General features: G+C 46.6%; 1 protein-coding gene across 2 annotated transcripts; it reads right to left on the reverse strand.

The window, feature by feature from the left end:
* Positions 1-11,677: 11,677 nt before the first annotated feature.
* LOC138771145 (mucosal pentraxin-like) lies at positions 11,678-16,690 on the reverse strand. Of its 2 annotated transcripts, none has more exons than XM_069950642.1 (3): positions 16,616-16,690; positions 14,913-14,976; positions 11,678-13,039 (listed from the first exon to the last, which is right to left on the reverse strand). In XM_069950642.1, the coding sequence occupies exons 1-3, from the start codon at positions 16,616-16,618 to the stop codon at positions 12,468-12,470; spliced, it is 639 nt and encodes a 212-aa protein (XP_069806743.1). In that variant the 5' UTR covers positions 16,619-16,690; the 3' UTR covers positions 11,678-12,467. The 2 variants fall into 2 exon arrangements, with proteins under 2 accessions (XP_069806743.1, XP_069806744.1); XM_069950643.1 differs by having other exon boundaries at positions 16,628-16,677.
* Between the last annotated feature and the right edge of the window lie 5,527 nt (positions 16,691-22,217).

Consider the following 22,217-nt stretch of genomic DNA (forward strand, 5'->3'; position numbering starts at 1 on the left):
GGATAACATGGTGATGTCACGCCCCAACTCCCAGAGCTGTGCGGGCTGTGGCTGCTGGAGAGGATGATGGCAGGGGACACTGAGGGACACAGGGCACTGGAGGGACACTGAGCATCCCTCTGCCATCATCCTCTCCAGCAGCCACAGCACGCACAGCTCTGGGAGTCTGGTCATGACATCACCATTTTATTCATGAAGTGACATCACCATGTTATCCAGGAAGTGACATCACCATATTATCCAGGAAGTGACATCACCATGTTATCCAGCAAGTGAAGCCTTGATGCAGTAGTAAGTGCAGGGAAAAAAAGCACTTTATGTGTATTTCCCGTAATAAGTGTATATTGTGGATTTGTATAACTTTTAGGAGGCAATACAATACTTTCATAAATTTTTAAGCCAGACTTCTCCTTTAACTGATGCAGACAGATACCTGACAGATCCCATTGACTTCAGTCGGGTCCATCAGGTTTCCGTCTGGTGTCCGTTTATTTTGCAGGATTTGAGCAGACAAAGCTACTGCTTTCAACGGAGCTTCCCGAACATATCCCCAGTGGAAATGTGTACCCAGCATTATTGGGTTCACATTTGTATAGTATAATGGTATTATTTATTTGTACAGTGTGATGGTATTTATTTGTTTACCATTATTTTTGTGTATAGTATGTTGCCATCAGCTGTATAGCTTGTTAATATTTATATGGTAATATTATTTATTCACTTTATAATGAGAGTTCTTACCATGCATGTGTGTGTGTATACACCAGATACGTATCTATGACTTCTTCCTTGGGTTTTCCAGAATTTCTCTGTCTCTTGTAGAATATATGGCCCCAAAGATTATAATGATAAATACAATTAAGTAAGTAAAAATAAAATCCCATTAATATGTATTGTCACACGTCACAAAACGTCTTTTGTTGGTAGAAAAATAAAAAAATAAAATACCAATAGTCCCTTTAATAAATAGAAACCAGACCAAGCTTTCAACTATTTATTTTTTTCTGTGATTTTCAGGTTTTATTAATAATTTTTTTGCATTTTTTCCATTCTTTTTTTCCATTGATGCACATAACACGTCTGCCACCATCACAGCGGGGCATTCGGTGTATAAATATATTTTCTCTATGTGATCATCCGGGATTTTTAAAAACCTGGCTAAGAGCTGGAATGCCTCCCTGCTGCTCCCCTACCTTGTTTTTCCCAGCAGAGCTGGCACTGATCACATCACATACATATTCGCCGCAACCTAGTAGGTGCCTTAGTGGTTGTCTGCATGTACAGCATGAAGCCAGTGATTGGCTGCAGTGTCACATGAACAATGTAAATGACATCACTGCAGGTCTGACAGAGAACACAAGGGCGGCGCTGGAATAGCAGGAATTTATAAGCAAGATTGTTTGTGTTTTTTTTGTTTATTTTTATGCTCATTTTAGCCAGATTACTATAATTCCAGACAACCCCTTTAAGTGCAATACTCAGTATATTAATCCATATATGCAATGTCGGACTGGGGTACCTTGGGCCCACCAGGGAATTTTATTCCAGGGGCCCACCCTTCATATACCAGATATAACCAGCGCCAAACCTTCACTTTACTATAGTGAGTTTGCACGGCATTGTGTATATATGACCATCAATGCTAGTTCACTGCTAGTAACTTGTCAGTCACTCTGCGAACAGGAGAAGTCCCATGAAAGTAACAAATCTCAGGAATAACGAAAGTATACTTACTCGAGCCCGTGCCCTCGTAGCGCTTCCTTAACCCCCTTAAGGACTGAGACAATTTTTGTGCTTTCGTTTTTTTACTCCTCATGTTTAAAAGGCCATAGCGCTTGAAATAGTTTTTTATTAAATACATTTTCATGCCGCTCATGTTTGTGTCCTAATCACATTCAGCGGCATACGTGCGTTTTTATTTGACATTTTTGGGTGGTTCTGCTTTCATCTTATGAAGAAGTCCTCTTTTATCTGCCTGGTCCGGGTCGATGTCCCTGCTTGATTTGTAAAACACCAAACACATATCCTGCTATGATTTCACAAAAAAAAAACATAACCGAAAAATGTCCCATAGGTGTTGCGTGTCGCCATTCTCCACTGACTGTAAGCTAACATCTGGTCACAGCGTTTTTGACCTGCAAAAATGCCATATTTCTGAAAAATGCCTAGTCTGAATACGGCCATATATTACATGAGAACATACCCCTCTGCCAAAGTTATTCACAGGATAAGGGATAACAACACCCATAGAGAATTATTGGAGCACTGTCCCCACTGTTTATTTGAGGGGAACATGTTCCCCACAATTTCGTGACCACTGGTACCCCAACCAATTAGCTTGATATCTATCCTGTGGATTTTAGGGAGGGGGGGGGGGCAGGTACCTAGGCCACACCTGGATGTATGTGTGTGGGGGTGCAATACTTTGTCTTGTCCCTGATAATGCCTACACACACAAGAGCCACCGGGTTGTGTATATATGATGTATATTTATGAGGGTGTCCATGTTGCTATGATATGCTATGATTGGTGTGACCCTGTCACTTGAAAAAAAACTCCCAACTCCCAAGCATAATAAATTACACCAAAGAACGCAAAATAAAGACACAACACAATGAAATCAGGTGTCAAAGAGGCCCAATTTTATTTAAAATTACATGACACTGAAAATGGCAGACTCCCGACTCACGAAGAGTCACCATCCAGCACTCAGGTGAGGAAAAACCCCCTGTGGGGGAAACCTCGAGGGAGCCATGGCTGGAGAGCTGCCCCTCCCCTGGGCTTAGAGGGTAATACCATACTATAAATGTAATCTGGATGTGAGAGAAATGTCACCTTATTGATTGTTAGGCGGCTGTAGCTCTTCTCCCTCACAGATCCAGGTCCACTTCTCAAGAAGGTGGCGACTCGATGAAGGGGTAGTCTAAAGCAGACCACCCCTTTTCCCCTGCTAGACCCTCCAAATTCCATCAAGGGTAGGGGGCAGTAAATTATACAAGCTCAAGGTCCTCTGGCGCATCCAATATGGCACTGATCAGGACGCGGTGCATTGCTTTATGGAACCTTCTTTATGACATAAGCGCTTGTCATCATAGTGCACGGTTGCCATGGTTACTGCAGGTAAACACATCTGAAACATTAACCCATTAATTACTGGCGATGAGCTTTACTGCAGAGGTCACTAAACACACTTGTAACCAAGCAAACAGCTTATAGTTAGGCCACACTGAGCAATAAATAATATGGTTTGATGTGGCCCATAGCAACCAATCACTGCTCAGCTTTTGTTTCTCAAATTACTTTGGTTAAATAAAAGCTGAACTGTGATTGGTTGCCATGCGCAATTTAGACAGTCTAACCTGCCCATAGCAACCAATCAGAGCTCTTCTTTGATTTAATAAGAGCTTGTTAAGATATGAAAGGTGAGCTGTGATTGGTTGCTATGGGCAAATCTCTGGCAGGTTGATAAAGCTGCTCCATTGCTGAAAAGTTTATGATGATGATGATGACTGAAAACACATGACTTTAAGCTTCCCCATAATGCTTTGCAGTCAGCCCTTCCTCTATACCTCCCAACTTTTTGGAGGGACACTTGTGGTTTACAGACAAATCTATACACTACAATTCCCAGCATTTCCGGTCACTCAGTTTAGAATCCACCAGTATATGGTTATATACAGCAGATTTGTTAACATGAAGGAAACTGCTGACAATCTGATGTAATTGTATATTTAAAGGGCTGCCAAAGAATATTATTAATAAAGCTGTTGAGATGAATAGGGAAGGAGGGGATCCCTACCTGGAGAGCAAAGACAAGCAGTATGGCTGGCATGTAAAACGTATAAGACGTTTCCCAGGCTTTCATAGGAAATCGGTCATCACCCGATTAGATGATCACTGGAGAAACTGCACTGACTGTACAAAAGGGGTTGTTAAAAAGTAAAATAGTTCACAGTATTAAAGTGGTACTCCAGCAAAACAAAAATGTTTCAATTATTTGTCATTGCAGGCAGGCAGTGGTGTATTCTTTCCAGTCTGACACAGTGATCTCTACTGCCACCTCTGTCCATATCAGGAACTTTCCAGAGTAAGTTCCTGACATGGACAGAGGTGGCAGCATAGAGCACTGTATCAGACTGGAAAGAATATACTACTGCCTGTAGGACATACAGCAGCTGATAAGTACGGGACGGGTTTTAAATAGAAATAAATTACAAATCTATATAATTTTCTGGCACCAGTTGATTTGAAATAAATTTTTTAGGGGGAGCACCCACCTAAAAATTTAATTCTTGGGGCCCACTCTACTTACAGATATAACAAGCACCAAACCTTTTACATTACTATAGTAACTCTGCACAGAGATGTGTATGTGACTAGTGATGCTTGCTCACTGCTAGTAACTTGTCAGTCACTCTATGCAAAAAGCATGTGTATTTTCCCTGTATGGCCTGGGAGGGGGTGGATATAGACATACCTCCCAACTTTTGCTGAGAGGAAAGAGGGACAGTCGCGGCAATGCAAAACGCCCCTAAAGCCACGCCCTCCTCATAGCCACGCCCTCCCCATAACCACGCCCCCATAGCCACATCACCTATTACCATTATGTAAAAAACAAATATCACCACATCTTCACCACATAGTGACTTATACCCCCCATACCATTACTACACAACATCCACTATACACAGATCAGTATCTCCACTACACTGAGAGCAGGGGAAGGAGGGGGGGACAAGCACAGGGGGCATTGAGAACAGGGGAAGGAGGAGGGGGGGACAAGCACAGGGGGCACTGAGAGAAGGGGAAGGAGGAGGGGGGGACAAGCACAGGGGGCACTGAGAGCAGGGGAAGGAGGAGGGGGGGACAAGCACAGGGGAAGGAGGGGGGGGGGACAAGCACAGGGGAAGGAGGGGGGGGACAAGCACAGGGGGGCACTGAGAGCAGGGGAAGGAGGAGGGGGGGACAAGCACAGGGGGCACTGAGAGCAGGGGAAGGAGGAGGGGGGGACAAGCACAGGGGCACTGAGAGCAGGGGAAGGAGGAGGGGGGGACAAGCACAGGGGAAGGAGGGGGGGGACAAGCACAGGGGGGCACTGAGAGCAGGGGAAGGAGGAGGGGGGGACAAGCACAGGGGGCACTGAGAGCAAGGGAAGGAGGAGGGGGGGACAAGCACAGGGGGCACTGAGAGCAGGGGAAGGAGGAGGGGGGGACAAGCACAGGGGGCACTGAGAGCAGGGGAAGGAGGAGGGGGGGACAAGCACAGGGGAAGGAGGGGGGGGGACAAGCACAGGGGAAGGAGGGGGGGACAAGCACAGGGGGGCACTGAGAGCAGGGGAAGGAGGAGGGGGGGGACAAGCACAGGGGGCACTGAGAGCAGGGGAAGGAGGAGGGGGGGACAAGCACAGGGGCACTGAGAGCAGGGGAAGGAGGAGGGGGGGACAAGCACAGGGGAAGGAGGGGGGGGACAAGCACAGGGGGGCACTGAGAGCAGGGGAAGGAGGAGGGGGGGGACAAGCACAGGGGGCACTGAGAGCAGGGGAAGGAGGAGGGGGGGACAAGCACAGGGGGCACTGAGCAGGGGAAGGAGGAGGGGGGGACAAGCACAGGGGGCACTGAGAGCAGGGGAAGGAGGAGGGGGGGACAAGCACAGGGGGCACTGAGAGCAGGGGAAGGAGGGGGGACAAGCACAGGGGGGCACTGAGAGCAGGGGAAGGAGGGGGGACAAGCACAGGGGGGCACTGAGAGCAGGGGAAGGAGGAGGGGGGGGACAAGCACAGGGGGCACTGAGAGCAGGGGAAGGAGGGGGGGCAAGCACAGGGGGCACTGAGAGCAGGGGAAGGAGGGGGGGACAAGCACAGGGGGCACTGAGAGCAGGGGATGGAGGGGGGGACAAGCACAGGGGGCACTGAGAGCAGGGGAAGGAGGAGGGGGGGACAAGCACGGGCACTGAGAGCAGGGGAAGGAGGGGGGACAAGCACAGGGGGGCACTGAGAGCAGGGGAAGGAGGAGGGGGGGACAAGCACAGGGGGCACTGAGAGCAGGGGAAGGAGGGGGGGGGGACAAGCACAGGGGTCACTGAGAGCAGGGGAAGGAGGGGGGACAAGCACAGGGGGCACTGAGAGCAGGGGAAGGAGGAGGGGGGGACAAGCACAGGGGGCACTGAGAGCAGGGGAAGGAGGAGGGGGAGACAAGCACAGGGGGCACTGAGAGCAGGGGAAGGAGGAGGGGGGGGGACAAGCACAGGGGAAGGAGGGGGGGGACAAGCACAGGGGGCACTGAGAGCAGGGGAAGGAGGAGGGGGGGGGACAAGCACAGGGGGCACTGAGAGCAGGGGAAGGAGGAGGGGGAGACAAGCACAGGGGGCACTGAGAGCAGGGGAAGGAGGAGGGGGGGGGACAAGCACAGGGGGCACTGAGAGCAGGGGAAGGAGGAGGGGGAGACAAGCACAGGGGGCACTGAGAGCAGGGGAAGGAGGAGGGGGGGACAAGCAAAGGGGGGCACTGAGAGCAGGGGAAGCAGGAGGGGGGACAAGCACAGGGGGCACTGAGAGCAGGGGAAGGAGGAGGGGGGGACAAGCACAGGGGGCACTGAGAGCAGGGGAAGGAGGAGGGGGGGATAAGCACAGGGGGCACTGAGAGCAGGGGAAGGAGGAGGGGGGGATAAGCACCATGTACAGCTGAGGGACACCTGACAGAACCCCCAGACACCCCCTCCCCGGAGCACTCACCACTGCTCTTCTCTCCCTGGTGATGCAGGTCATGTGTTCTGCCCCCTTCCTGGACCCCGGCAGCCTCCTCCTCCGGCACCAGCTCTCACTGCCAGGTACTGTATAGGGGGCGCACCACAGAGCTGTGATAATCCGGCCCTGGCAGGAGCTATGGGGGAGAGAGCGGCCTCTTGTGGCCGGAGGCAGAATGACGCCTTCGGCCACAAGAGTCTTTGCAGAGCAGGAAGCTTATATCTCCTGCTCTGCCAGTGTAAGTGAGGTGCGGGGGGGGCGGCGGGACACATGGGGGCTGTACCGGGACGGAGGGACATGACCCCAAAATCGGGACTGTCCCTCCGAATCCGGGACAGTTGGGAGGTATGGATATAAAGGCTGCCATTCACTTACCTCCCCGGTTTCAGCACTGGGTCCCAGATCGCGCCGCCCTATTCTTCCGTTGCGCGGCCGCTTCCTGGTCTGAGCTGCGGCTTGAGACATGACATCTCAAGGCAGCTCAGCGATTCAGCGGCCGAGGAGCGACTCCGCTACGACCGCTGAATGGCTGCCTTGAGACGTCACATCTCAAGCCGCAGCTCAGACCAGAAAGCGACAGCCAGACGGGAGAACGGGGCGCCACGATCCAGGACCTAGCGCTGGAACCGGGGAGGTAAGTAACCGGCGGCCTCTATATCCACCCCCTCCCGGCCATACAGGGAAAATACACATAGCCCGGAGTACCTCTTTAAGTTTCTAGAAAGGAGAAGTCCAATGACACTAACAAATCTCAGGTAGCCACCGACCTCCTGCAGCTCCTCCAGCTGCAACATAACATACTCGGCTGATGGATTGCCCAATCAGCCAATCACTGATTGGGGATGGACACCGCTGCAGTGATTGACTAGCTAAGCAGGCAATCCATCAGCTGAGTAAGTGACATTGCAGCTAAAGGAGCTAGGGCCATGACATACACGGAACCCAGTCAGAAATGATTGAAAATGACTTCCAGCGGCTGTGCGAGAGAGTGGTGCAGGGGCACGGGGACTGGTGAGTATAGTTTCTTTATCATCTTCCAGCACCCCCCTGCCTGCCTGTCATTTGTTAGTTTCAGGAGACTTTTCCTTTAAAGGAATCTGCTGACACTGTTAGATGCTGTTAGGTCAAGAAGACACATTGTACCTTAAAAATATTTGTCTGTGCTTCTATAGCATAGAAAATGTTTTTATTCTCTGGTACAAAGAGGCAAAGAGGCTTCTCCAACCTAATAGCTAAAAGCTGGAAAATCTCCCCTCTCCTCCCTCCCTGCTTAATTGACACCTGCTGGTTTAGGTTTGAGAGGGGGAGTTTTAGGGGTGTGCACAAAACGTGTACATACATATTACATACAAATATGCACAATACACACACACCTCATACACAGATAAAGAAATGCACATTACCTATATGTATATATAGTACGTGCACTATACGCACATCTAAACAAATGCACAATACATATATGCATAGATAATACATGCACCATACACACAGACTCACATAATGTACATACTTCATGTCCACACACACAGTTTTACCTCTGATACAGGAAAGCACCAGGTACAGCTCACATGCTGTCAGATTTGCAGCTCCACTTTGCAGGCTGCAGCCCCTCTCCCTCCTCTCCTCTGGTGTCCCAACTGCATACCTCCCAACTGTCCCGGATTTCGCGGGACTGTCCCGTTTTAGGGGTGCTGTCCCGCGGTCCCGGAACGGCACCCAGTGTCCCTCATTATATGTGGCCCCAGCGAAAAAAAACAATAAACCAGTAACTCACCTGTCCGCCGGTCCCAGCAGCTCCTCTCCTGGCAGAGCGCGCACTCCCGTCATCCTCCAGGGCGGGCAGCGGGGTACAGTGACACTGACTGTACCGGAAGTGACCTGCAGCCTCTGTCATGACTCACTTCCGGCACAGTCAGTGTCTGTATACCCCGCTGCCCGCCCCGGAGGATGACGGGAGTGCGCGCTCTGCCAGGAGAGGAGCTGCTGGGACCGGCGGACAGGTGAGTTACTGGTTTATTGTTTTTTTTTCGCAGGAGCCACACTAATGGGGCGACTGGCTACTCTGTGGGGAGCTATATGGGGGATTGGATAATATGTGGGGCACTATATGGGGGATTGGATAATATGTGGGGCACTATATGGGGGATTGGATAACATGTGGGGCACTATATGAGGGGCATTGGCTACTATGTGGGCACAATATGGGGGATTGGCTACTATGGGGACATTGGCTACTTTGTGGGGCACTATATGGGGATTGGCTATTATGTGGGGCATATATGGGGATTGGCTATTATGTGGGGCATATATGGGGTTTGGCTATTATGTGGGGCATATATGGGGATTGGCTATTATGTGGGGCATATATGGGGATTGGCTGTTATGTGGGGCACTATATGGGGGATTGGCTACTATGTGGGGCACTATATGGGGGCATTGGCTACTATGTGGGACACTATATGGGGGCATAGGCTACTATGTGGGGCTCTATATGGGGGAATTGGCTACTATGTGGGGCACTATATGGGGAATTGGCTACTATGTGGGGCACTATATGGGGCATTGGATACTATGTGGGGCACTATATGGGGGCATAGGCTACTATATGGGCACTATATGGGGGGATTGGTTACTATGTGGGGCACTATATGGGGGATTGGCTACTATGTGGGGCACTATATGGGGGGGTTGGCTACTATGTGGGGCACTATATGGGGGTATTGGCTACTATGTGGGGCACTATATGGGGGATTGGCTACTATGTGGGGCACTATATGGGGGGGGGTTGGCTACTATGTGGGGCACTATATGGGGATTGGTTACTATGTGGGGCACTATATGGGGCATTGGCTACTATGTGGGGCACTATATGGGGGCATAGGCTACTATGTGGACCACTATATGGGGGCATTGGCTACTATGTGGGGCACTATATGGGGGCATTGGCTACTATGTGGGGCACTATATGGGGGCATTGGATACTATGTGGGGCACTATATGGGGGCATTGGATACTATGTGGGGGATTGGATACTATGGGGGAGATTTCTCAAAGGGTGTAAAATTTAGACCGGTGCAAACCGCCCACAGCAACCAATCACAGCTCAGCTTTCCTTTCAGCACAGCCTAAAGCTGAGCTGTGATTGGTTGCTGTGGGTAGTTTGCACCAGTCTAAATTTTAATTTTAATGTGTGGCACTATTGGGGGGATTGGATACTATGTGGGGCATTTTGGGCGGGATTGGATACTGTATAGGGCATTTGGGGGGGGGATTGGATACTGTATAGGGCACTATTCAGTCAGCAGCATGTGGTGACTGTAGGGGAGTGGCTATGGAGGGTTGCTATGGGGGCATGGCTATGGAGGGTTGCTATGGGGGCGTGGCTATGGAGGGTTGCTATGGGACGTGGCTATGGAGGGTCACTATGGGGGCGTGGCTATGGAGGGTCACTATGGGGGTGTGGCTATGGAGGGTCGCTATGGGGGTGTGGCTATGGGGACTGTGGCACACATGTCCCTCTTTGCTCTTTGCAAAAGTTGGGAGGTATGCAACTGCTAGCAGTAGCATATAGAGCAGATGGGGGTAGTCTGAGAGGAGGAGGTGGTGGAGGGTCCCAAGGGAGAGGAGAGGGGCTACGCTAAATCTGCATGCTACATGCTGCTGCCTGTCACCCTAGTCACTCCCTGCCATTATATAATATTATGAAACCCCAGGTTACTCCATAGAGGCAATAAGTGACTGGGTGAAAGATATGTGCTGGATATGTCATTCTGGAGCTGCTAGACAGTGAGGCCTCCTGCTCAAGGGCCCACCAAGGGGTAGGGCCCACCGGGGGATTCCCCTGTTCCCCTGTGGGCCAGTCCGAGCCTGCATATATGGCTAGCACCCCTTATTGCTGCTGTGTGGAGGGAATTTGAAGCTGTCAAGCCATATCATTTTTTAAGTGACCAACCTACAAAGTTAGAATATATATACATCTTTATCCACTACTAAATTTAATACATGAATCGACTCCAAAAAAAAGAAGAAAATAAAAAAGTCTATGGTAAAATTCCTTTAATCTGGTCACGGCTTCAGAAACCCCCATTGATCATAGTTATCAGCGGGTAGAAGAGATGCCCCTAACAACTATCTTAGTTATACTTGTAGAACCTATCAAGTTGAAGGGAATCTGTCACTAGGTTTCTGCCTCCTTAAATGAGGGCAGCATAAAGTAGTGACAGAAACGCTGAACAGATCAGTATATTACTTACATCATTCTGTTCACAAGTTCTCCTAATATGCAGGAGAAAAAGATTCTTGCCACACCCCTTCCCCTGCCCTGCAGCTGCTGATTGACAGTTGACTGCCTATACACAGCATGGATAGATAACGCGGCCAATCAGCAGCTGGTGGGCAGAGTTTTCTGCTCATGAATATCCAGGACTACTGGGCTCATGCACATAATGGAGAGGACTTAATGTCCATGTTATTCAGGATGATATCTCTGAATGAGCTACACAGAACAATGTAAGTGATACGTCATTCTGTACAGCTTTTCTGTTACTAGTTTATGCTACCATGAGATAGGACAGCATAAACCTACTGATAGATTCTTTATAAATACTTTTTCAAATACATTCATTGACCAAGCTTGTGTCCTTCTCCTGATATGCTGCTCTTTTCCTCCCATTGTTGACAGCTCGTTGTCTAGGTTACAGACCACCACTCTGCTTTAGAAGCAGTGGTCAGATAAATACTATATATAGATACAGTGTATGTTCAGGAATATAGGGGGAGATTTATCAAACATGCTGTAAAGTGAAACTGGCTCAGTTGCCCCTAGCAACCAATCAGATTCCACCTTTCATTCCTCACAGACTCTTTGGAAAAGGAAAAGTGGAATCTGTTTGGTTGCTAGGGGCAACTGAGCCAGTTTCACTTTACACCATGTTTGATAAATCTCCCCCATAGTGTACTTACACTGTATAGCAGTGCTTCTCAAACTGTGAGGTGCCCCCTAGTTGTTGGTGAGGCCCAGCTGAGGAGCCAGTTTTCACAAAATTAACCATGATCTGCACAGTCCTTTTGCTGTTTGCAAAAATCGCAATTTTAGCAACATTATTAATTTATTTTGTACTTTCTTTATTAGTATATAGAGCTTGGGAGACGGGTGAAATGTAACCCTAGCATTATTTTTAGCTTTTTAATGGACTTTCACCACATGAAGTGAGGCCCAGGCACCCTCTTGGTCCATCTGGTGAGACGCGGGCATTGCCTTGGTCTGTTGGACAAGGCTCCAGTAGAAAAAGTTTGAGAAGCACTGCTCTATAATATATATTTATATGTATACTATTTCTATATGCAGGGTTGTAGCGAGGATTCATGGAGCCCCTTAGTAAAAAAAAACTCTACGTCACCCCCCCCCCACACACACACACACACGCACACCCCCGCACATACTCACCTGGCCCGGTGTTCCTCCTCACCATGGCTCAGTCCCCCGGTGTTCCTCCGTTATTTTAGCTCCCTGGAAGCTGGGGAGCTGGGAGAACAAACACTGTGGAACTGCACCGGGCCAGGTGAGTATGTGAATGGGGGCCTTTTGTGACTGGGGGTGCAATGCTGACTCCGGCTACAAGATAGACTGGCATGGCAGGAAGCAGAGTGTCGCAGCATTTAAAGGGGTACTTCAGTGAAAAAAATTTGTTAGAGCATGTTGTTGGCAGAACACCTAGGCTGTTCTATAGGGACAGGGTGGTCAGATGTATGACCAGTGCCCCCCAGTTAATGATATCACCACCTTCTCTTTGCTCCCTGAATCTTTGTATATCACGCACGCTCAGTGCCAAGCTCCACATGTTGACCGCTGTTATCTGAGCCACATTCGTATTAGCTTGGCCGTACTTGGTCCTCCTAATAATCACAGGCGCTGACCGCACAGAAGTTTGTTTAGTGCCCCCTAGCTGTAAGCTTTTACATTTATTCCCACCAATCAGCAGGACCAGCTTTCCATTGCTAAAATCAAATGTCACACAGATGTCGATCCACGTTATAGCGGCAGCGAGATCGAAAGCTTCACCAGACCCTTTATAGTGAATGTAGACATTGGATCCAACCGGCTTCTTAGGGTCGGGACAAACCGAAACGCCAAAGTAGTCATGTCCGGTTCCCAAACCTACTTCCATCGTGTTCTGTGTCAGGTTTTTGCAGGTTTTTACACATATGGTGAACTCAGTGAAGAAGGTTTTAGCAGGTATAAGCTGCACATAGTCAGCAAAGCTCTCATAGAAAGCAAACGCTTTACCATTCATGTCTGCGAAGGAAGAAGAACATAGATATAATGCATGAGTTTCATTTCCAGTAGAATTGAAGGACAGATCCAGTTTATATGTAATACATTTATAAATCTGTATGTATTGGATATTTAAAGGGAACCCGTCACTATGAAAATTCTACCTAAGCTATTGGCATCATGTTATAGAGCAGAAGGAGCTGAGGAGCTTTATAGGAAAAGATTCAGTATAACTTGTAATTTATTGATTGAAGTCTCTGCTAAAGAGTCCAGTCCATTGAGAGACACCGCCCACTGGACTCCTTATCACAGAATGATCAGAGATTTCAATAAACAATTTACAAGTCCTTTCCCATAGAGATATATATCAATCCACTCAGCTCTTCCTGCTCTATGACATGATGGCGATAGATCAGATAGCATTGTCTTGGTGACAGGATCCCTTTCAGCCCAGTCTGTGGGACTGTACCCCAAAACAACTTTTTTCATAGACCCTAATACTTTCATGGTCCGTTTTAAGGACTGAACTCGGTAAGTATGTAAAAGGGAGTTGCAAGTGGAAGATCCCCATATTGGAACCTCCATAAGCCCTATTGGGGAGATGTCTTAAGGCCTATAGGATGATTTAAAGGGCTGTCTCTTCAGATGATTATGCTTAACAGGGACATTTTGTTATTACATGGATGGCTTCAGGAGCTGCTCTCTATGTTGTAGTCTGGATGTAGGACCCCTCTGCCCTCTGTATGACATCCCTTTAAGCTAATGGGACATATAGACAATGGTTGTTCTTACTATAATACCCCTTTAAACCCTTTTGACAATACCCATAGATTTCTGTTCTGTATAATCAGATTTACAGTAACAAAACTCCATATACAGTTAAAGCTGTATACCCCCAAGTGCCCAATGCACAAAGTACCTCCCACATAACACTATATATAGTGCCAGCCATGTACCTATCGTACCAGCCACATAACACATCACATCAAGTGTCAGCATAATGCTACTGCATACAAAAGTACATACAAAAGTCACACACCCAACCGAACAAAAGTGCCCACCACATTCTTCTTCTATGAGTGCCCTCCATATAAATTATAGCCAAACCCCCCATGTAAAATGCCCCCTCTAAAATGCCCCCTGTTGTAAGCAGAACATGGAGAAATACTGAGTGACACTGCCCCCTACTGGATGAGCTAATTTTGTTACTTCTATAATTATGCTATCTGAGGGCGGGGGGGTAATATTTGGATTAGTGGTATATTCAAGTAATCGGCTATTTCTATTAGTCCCATGGACAGTGAAGGGTTTGGGTTCCCCCGCCTTCATGATCACAGAGGTCTCATTGCGCAAACAGCCTCCTCTGGATAAGTAAGAAATATTATATATGGCATAATCCCCTTAAACCTAGACATGTTCTCATTGTAAATATGTTGCGGCTACAACACATTGAGATGTACCTGTTACCTACAAACATATATATTTATATTACATATATGCACACACACCCTCCTTGCACCTTTAATTATGTCAAAGAATAAAACATTAGGACCCCCTCTAAGCTTACAATGCATATTACATCAGAAGTTACATTTCTTACAATAAACCTGTCAAAACTATTAGAATCTGATAGACACGGCCTGAAGGTGGCGCTAAAACCCCAGTTTGAACTGTTATATGCTATTCTCAAACATGCAAGTCAGAAAGTTTTCAGAACAGGAAAGAAGACTGGGACTCTCTGGACTCTCCCCTGTCGGGGAATATAGTCTTGTGTCCCTGGTTAGGTTCAGTCCTAAAGTGGTAAATGTAGGGTAAGAAAGGATTATCAAGACCCCCCCCCATATGTGCAGTTTATACAAAGCTTGGTGTCGGTGATGTTGTCCCTTTAACTCACCAATCTGTCCCACAACCCCAGGGACATTAGCAAAGAACAATGCCCAGATTATCATTCTCATCTCCTGGAACAAATGGAAACAAATCATATAAGCAGATGTAAACAAAATCCATTATATAACCTTATCCTACCTGTACAGGACTGTGTAAGTACCTAGTGTGCTATCTTTACATTTATTACTTTGCTAAATAATACAAATTAAAGCCCTATTTCAGGGAAACAGAACATTACCTTTTTCTTAAAAAAAATAAATAAAAATGATGACATTAAAAAAGAATATTTTTGTAGGCTTTTATTTTATTACTTAAAATGATTAAAAATCAGCAAAATTGTATTTTCCCCATTAAGGCTATGTTCACACATTGCATGACACGGAATGGCTGGTGTCAGATAAGATCATTCTAGCCGGTACTGCAGTACTGGCTGGATGATCTTTAGCGCCGCTAAGCCGGAGCTGCGCGCTTCATTGTGTGCACTGACAGGTTCTCTGCGCCCACTATTCAATGAATAGCGGCTGCAAAAAACTGACATGTCAGTTTTTTGCAGCGGCGCTAGAGATCCCGGTCGGAGCGTTTACTGTGTGTATATACTCCGTCTGGGATTCCATAGACGGCATCGTAACGTATATTTTCGTATTAATCACGGCCGTTGTTGCAGTCGGCAACTACGGCTGTACTTTTACGAAAATATACATTGTGTGAACATAGCCTAAAAGTGTTTGGTCACTGGTTTAAAGGGGTACTTCATGCCTGCAGTTTCCATTGCTTTCTCTCATGTTTCAAATCCTGGCTTAGGCAGACCACCACTCGCTGCAGACAGTGACTGGCCTAGCAGGCATTCCCATGAGCAGTGGGGACTAGGAGTCATCTTGCTGCTGCTGTTTTTTTAAAGCACCCCCTTGCATTATAAAACATCCAAAACATTATTGCCTTTCGGTGTAACACTAACCATACAGATATAACAGCCACCCATCTGACAGCTATGTCTCCTGCCCAGTGGTGACATATCTAACAGCCGGGATCTGAGATAAATCCGATCTCAGCCTTTAAAAAATAAGTATATTATAGCCAACATCTGCTTCTGAAGGCACGGGCACAGTTTTACAGTCACCTTTACTGTACCTACTGTACAATTACCTTTACAGTCAGCTAAATGTCTTATTACATCCTGATGCAGTAATAATACTGCAATTAGGATCTAATAGCACATTATTTCTGTACAAGGGACATGCTCTATGGATTACCACTCAGGTCTATGTATATAGTGCAGATGTATAGAGATATAGCTAGATACTTTATGACACACACACACACACATATATATATATATATATATATATATATATATATACCCTGTGTATAATTATTTATACTATAACTATATTCACCATCCAGACCATTGCTTTTAGAGAAGAGTAGTGGTTGATCACCCAAACAATGATCTGTCAGCAAAGGGAAAGGAAGAAAAGAGCATGCATATGAGGGAAGGAGGCAAGTTTGCTATTAATTAATTTATTTGCAGAGATATTTAACTTGACAAACCCTACGGGTGCGTTCACACCTACAGGATCTGCAGCAGATTTGATGGTGCAGATTTGATGCTGTGTTCAGTTACTTAAATGAAATCTGTGAACGCACCACAAGTATATTAGTTGAGATGAGTTGAGGAATACCCCTTTAAGGTAAATATCTGGGGTGACCTACCATGCTCCTTACCGCAGTTTTCTAGAGCCCTCTCCCTTGTCCGCATTGATTCGCAGTAAAGGCTTCTGTATACGGTCTCGCTATTTATGGACGGTTAAGCTCTCTGTATCGTCATTTGCCCAGTAGGCTATGGTCACCAGATTATGTCTTTTATGAAGAAATTTGCTCAAATTCTAAAATGACTTGTGATTGGGTAAATATGATAAGGATTGGGTAAATATGACTCCCTTATCAATAGTGAAAGGCTGTAATCTAAGATAAAGCCCAAGTGTGCATTTCACAGAGTACACACGTGGGATTTGTTTTCTTAAGGGGAAACTGACGGCACGGTTCTGCATATTACACCAGCATCGTATACATATACAGTACATACCTTCAGCGCTGCTCCAGGATCCAACGCATTGGTAAAAAAATTTTGGGCTGGCATCACAGAGGCAGGTCTGTAACACTGCATGCGCCCACCCCATTCTCTGTCCGCCATTGTGTCTTTAGGCCGCCCCTGCCTCCTCCAGAATGATTGACAGATGGCTAATGTTTGACTGTGCGGGACTGTGAAGGATTTCCCGATTTTAAAGAGGACCTGTCACCCCCTGTGCCAGGGTGACAGGCTCCCGACCCCCCGTTAGAGCCCCCTATACTCACCTAATCCCGCCGGGTCCCGCTTCTGGATCCGGTCGGGTGACGGAGATCTCAGCCGCTGCAGCCCGGCGCGCGCGCTGAGAGATGAGTCCAACACCCATTGAGAATGACAGGAGAGTCCAGCGGCTGAGATCTCCGTCACCCGACCACCTCCAGAAGCGGGACCCGGCGGGATTAGGTGAGTATAGGGGGCTCTAACGGGGGGTTCCCTTTAAGTGATTTTCTTTTCACTTCAACAAGACCCAGTTTTTATTTTTTTCTCCCTGACTTTTAAAAGCCATAACTCTGCAGGTCAGTACGATTACAAGGATACACAATGTATGTAATAGTTATAGAGTTCTTACCCCTATAGGTTCTTCATTTACTGACTTAAAGCGACTCTGTACCCACAATCTGCCCCCCCCCCCCCCCCCCAAACCACTTGTATCTTCAGATAGCTGCTTAATCCAAGATCTGTCCTGGGATCCATTCAGCAGGGGATGCAGTTATTGTCATAAAAACTATTTTTAATCCGGCAGCGCTGTGTCTAATAGCCGGGGCTTACATTTGTATATGCATTAGGCTGGCACCACCTCTCTGTCCAGCCTAATGCATATACAAATGTAAGCCCCGGCCGTTAGACACAGCGCTGCAAGATTAAAAGTTGTTTCTATGACAATAACTGCATCCCCTGCCGAACGGACCCCAGGACAGATCTTGGATTAAAAGCAGCGATCCGGAGGTACAAGTGGTTTGGGGGGGGGGGGGCCTGTAGTGTTTATTGGCCGAAGAGGTAAGTAAAACTTTATTATGTTCTATATAGGCAGTAAGGGCTGCACAGACATCACTAACAAACAATGCTGCCTGATCATTAAGCTGTGTAATAGGCTTAGTTAGCCAGCGCCGATCTAGAAGATCAGTGTAATATGGCCCTTAGTCCTGATGTGATGACATGATTACTGCTTTTATGTAGGCCAGCAAATAAGAAACATCAATACTGGACACATTAGGGGAGATTTATCAAACATGGTGTAAAGTGAAACTGTCTCAGTTGCCCCTAGCAACCAATCCGATTCCACCTTTCATTCCTCACAGACTCTTTGGAAAATGAAAGGTGGAATCTGATTGGTTGCTAGGGGCAACTGAGACAGTTTCACTTTACACCATGTTTGATAAATCTCCCCCATAAGGTTTAAAGAGGTCCAGTAAAAATTTACTTTCCCCCCATCCACAGGATAGGGGAAAAGTAGGAGGTTGTGGGGGTGGGGGTATTGGGTCCAACCTCTGTACCCCCGGCCAATCTTGTTATTAGGTCCAACTGGCTCAATTTAGAATAGCAACGCAGATCCGGCAGGTGACTCGTGGCTCTATTGATTCCTATGGAGCCGACGGAAAGAGCCGGGTACAGTGCTCTTCCGGTGTACTCGCCTCTTTCTGTCGCTCCATAAAAATGAATAGAGCTGCAGGTCTCATGCCGTACCCGCAGCTTTATTCATAACACAGCCAGTGGGGCTTGGGTACAGGGGGGTGCAGAGGTCGGACCCCCCCGTGACCTTCTACTTTTCCCCTATCCTATGCGTAAGGGAAAAGTGAATTTTTCCTGGAAAACCTCTTTATGTTCTAAGAGGGAATAAATGAAACTCGGGGGGAGTTAGCAATATCTGGACCAGCATTCTTCTGTCAGTGCCAGGTAGAATGGAGATGAGTGAATGGTACTGATCAGTAGTATCAGGCACAGCCACAAGCATAAAAACAGCATTGTATACAATGACGTGGACATGGCACTGGAGTACACCAGCCTTTCATTCTGACAGTCGTCAGGGACCATCAATATTCCAGCCCTGGAAAACCCATATAAACGTACAAGGAGACATTCAAGTAATAAAGGGTTATACATCATTGTTACATGAAATCTATTTACCTATCTCAGTCCAGGAGTTCTAGAGAAGAGTCAACATGGCTGTGTTATAAGTGCAGGATTACACTGTTTGTAAAGGGCCATGTAATCTTTTGGGAAATGTCCAAATGTACCAACAGGAGGTTTACATAGTGACAGAGCTTACACAGAGTCACATACAGCCATATGCTATGATGGCATCCCATGTCAGCTGACTTCTTTGTGGGTGATGTAAAGAGATGAGTGAATGTTTGGAGAGTTCGGTCCGACAGGTTTGCGAAATTTCGAGTTGAAGAATCGGTTCGACCCAAATCAGTTCTAAACTAAATGCTTTTTAAAATGTAAAAAAAAAAAAAGTTGCATTGTTGCTGGTATAAAGTAGTGAGTTGTCCTGCTCTGACACTGTGCACACTAATCTTCCAAGCTAAAAATGGCCGAGAAGGCCACCAGCTCATATACTGCCTTTATCTTCAGTGCCATTTTTTAAAAATGTTCAGTTTTATTATTATGTAAATGTGGCTGTTCGAATCCACCCTCTTTCCAATTCTCACTCACTTCATCACAGCTTAGTGTTGGATGATTATTCATAAGGGGGGTGGACTTTGGGGTGGTAGTCCCTACCCCAGGGCACCAAATCACCTAATTTGCATATCAAATAAAACTGAAGCTTTGGCCAAATGTCGCTGAGGATATAAGTAAGAAACTTAATTTTCAGCGCCAGAGGAACATAACAGCCGGTTACTGTCTTCTAACCTGCTGTTAGTTTTGATTTAACATGTGCATGTTCTATACAGAGGAATCTGTATAGAATCTATATATAATCTACTGTGTTGAGACAAATTTGACTTTTTCTTTCACTAAAAGGCTTTAGCATGGTCAGACTATATGGCTTGCTTGCAATTTATTACCTTTTTATTTTTTAGGTTTCTGCAATTCCAGAATTTCTATTGAGGGACCAGGGGAAAAAAAGCCAGTATGTATATAGACATTTTTTTTTCTGACATTTTTACTCCCCTAGAGAAGTCTATTGTGGAAAAACTGCAAAAAAAAAAAAAAAAAATGATGATAGTTCCAGCACTGCATGGAAAGAAAAACTTCTTTGGAACTTCTTTTGGCGGATAGCGGAATAGGCCGGCCCATAGAACGGTGTCTATGGAAACGGTGGACAGGCGCGCGGCCGTGCTTGCGAACAGACAGCGGAATTCTGCGAACATTATCCGCGAGAATTCCTCAGTATGAACTCACCCTATCTGTGAAATATATAAGGTACTGCTGAGATTTAAAAAAAAAAATGCATGACCTGAGGGTACATAATATTACTTTATTGAAAAAGTAGTAGTAGATGCCTCAATCAAACGTCCAGCAGATGTGGTAGGTAAATCTACAGTAAGGGCACCATTACATGAAGTGATAATCGGCCTGATTTGGCAGATCATCACTCCATATACTAAAGACAATGATCATTGGCTGATCGTGTTTTTGGTCCAGATGCAAAATATTTTCTTTACAGATTCATCAGCTCAGACAATACGGCCCTTACTGAATTTAAACCTTCCTGGGATAAACATATATCTATAATAATAATATAAGGTCGGACTGACAATCTTCTATGTAACAATCAGGATCAGGCAGTCAGTACCAGTGATCAGCGATTCTTACTTTATGTAGTCGCACATTATTAGAGGTCTGCACCTCTTTCCCATAAACCCCTCGCACTTTACTAAAGGTGTGACTGTTCTCAATAAAATAAACATACATGCTAAAATAAATAATCTCTAAATCTTTCTTCATACAACACTTCCATTCCCATATACAGGGAAGCAGAGGAGGGCACATATCCGGACTATACTGTTCAACAGCACAAGAGGGAACTTCTCTCCAGATCTTTCAGGTAGGTTCCTGAACCCGCTGGATATATGATAAACAGGGTGGGCTAGGGCACTGCAATATGAAGGGGCTGGGTTAGAAAGGAAGATGATGTACATGCTTATCTATGGATATACTACAAGGATATTAATAGAGGGTTTGTGGGACTGACCATCTGCCGAGGGAAGCTTCCATGTTACAAAGGACAGGATTGTCTGGTTGGGACATCTTCTGCCCGGAGGTCACATCTCTTGGCCGTCAATAGTCACTGCTAGGACTAGCATTGAGTGGATTTCCCCTAAAAACTTGCCCCCATATGAGAACTTACTGATATGTTAATGTCTATGATATTTTTTATAAAAACACTGTTAATAAATTAAAAAAATTATATATATATATATATATATATATATATATATATTATATTAGGGATGGTCCGAAACTGCCGAGGTTCGGGTTCGTATGAACCCGAACGCTTGGCATCAGATTCCCGCTGTCTGCGCGCTCCGTGGAGAGGGTGGATACAGTGGGAGGACCGCCTGGAAAACTGGGATACAGCCTATGGCTATGGCTGTATCCCAGTTTTTCAGGCGTCCTCCCGCTGTATCCACCCTCTCCACGGAGTGGGCAGACAGCGGGAATTATTACCGAGAGTTCGGGTTCGTACGAACCCGAACCGAACTCGGTTCGGACCATCCCAAATGTATATGTATATATATATAATATATATATATATTTATTTATTTATTTATTTTTTTTCTGTCCCTATACACCTTATACTTTTGTCGGCTGTACCCTCCGCTCACGGTGTATGGGTCTCTCTTGACAGGCCACCACCAGATGATGTCGGTGGAGAGAGGGGTTGGGCGTGCTGAGAAATCACTGCCTGACCCCTTTGTTCTGGGGAGAGGTAAGCCGCAGCCAGAGCTCTTACAGCCAGAGATTAATGGGCCTATTACACAGGTCGTCTAGAGGAGCAAACGAGCGCTCCTCATTCCCCGCTCACTGCCGCCGCTATTCAACGCGGCAGCAACGAGCGGGTAAGTGCGGGAGGGGGTGGCGGGGAGCTGCGGGGGGCTGCCTGGAGGATCGCTGATCGTCCGGGCAGCCCATAGGAAATAGCAGCGTCTGCTGCCGATGCTCCTATTCAATGGAGCGACGGCAGCAGATCGCTGCTATATCAGTCGCTTGTTTTTCAACATGTTGAAAAACAAGCGACTG

This window comes from Dendropsophus ebraccatus, chromosome 13 (assembly GCF_027789765.1).
Source record: "Dendropsophus ebraccatus isolate aDenEbr1 chromosome 13, aDenEbr1.pat, whole genome shotgun sequence".
Lineage (NCBI taxonomy): Eukaryota > Metazoa > Chordata > Amphibia > Anura > Hylidae > Dendropsophus > Dendropsophus ebraccatus.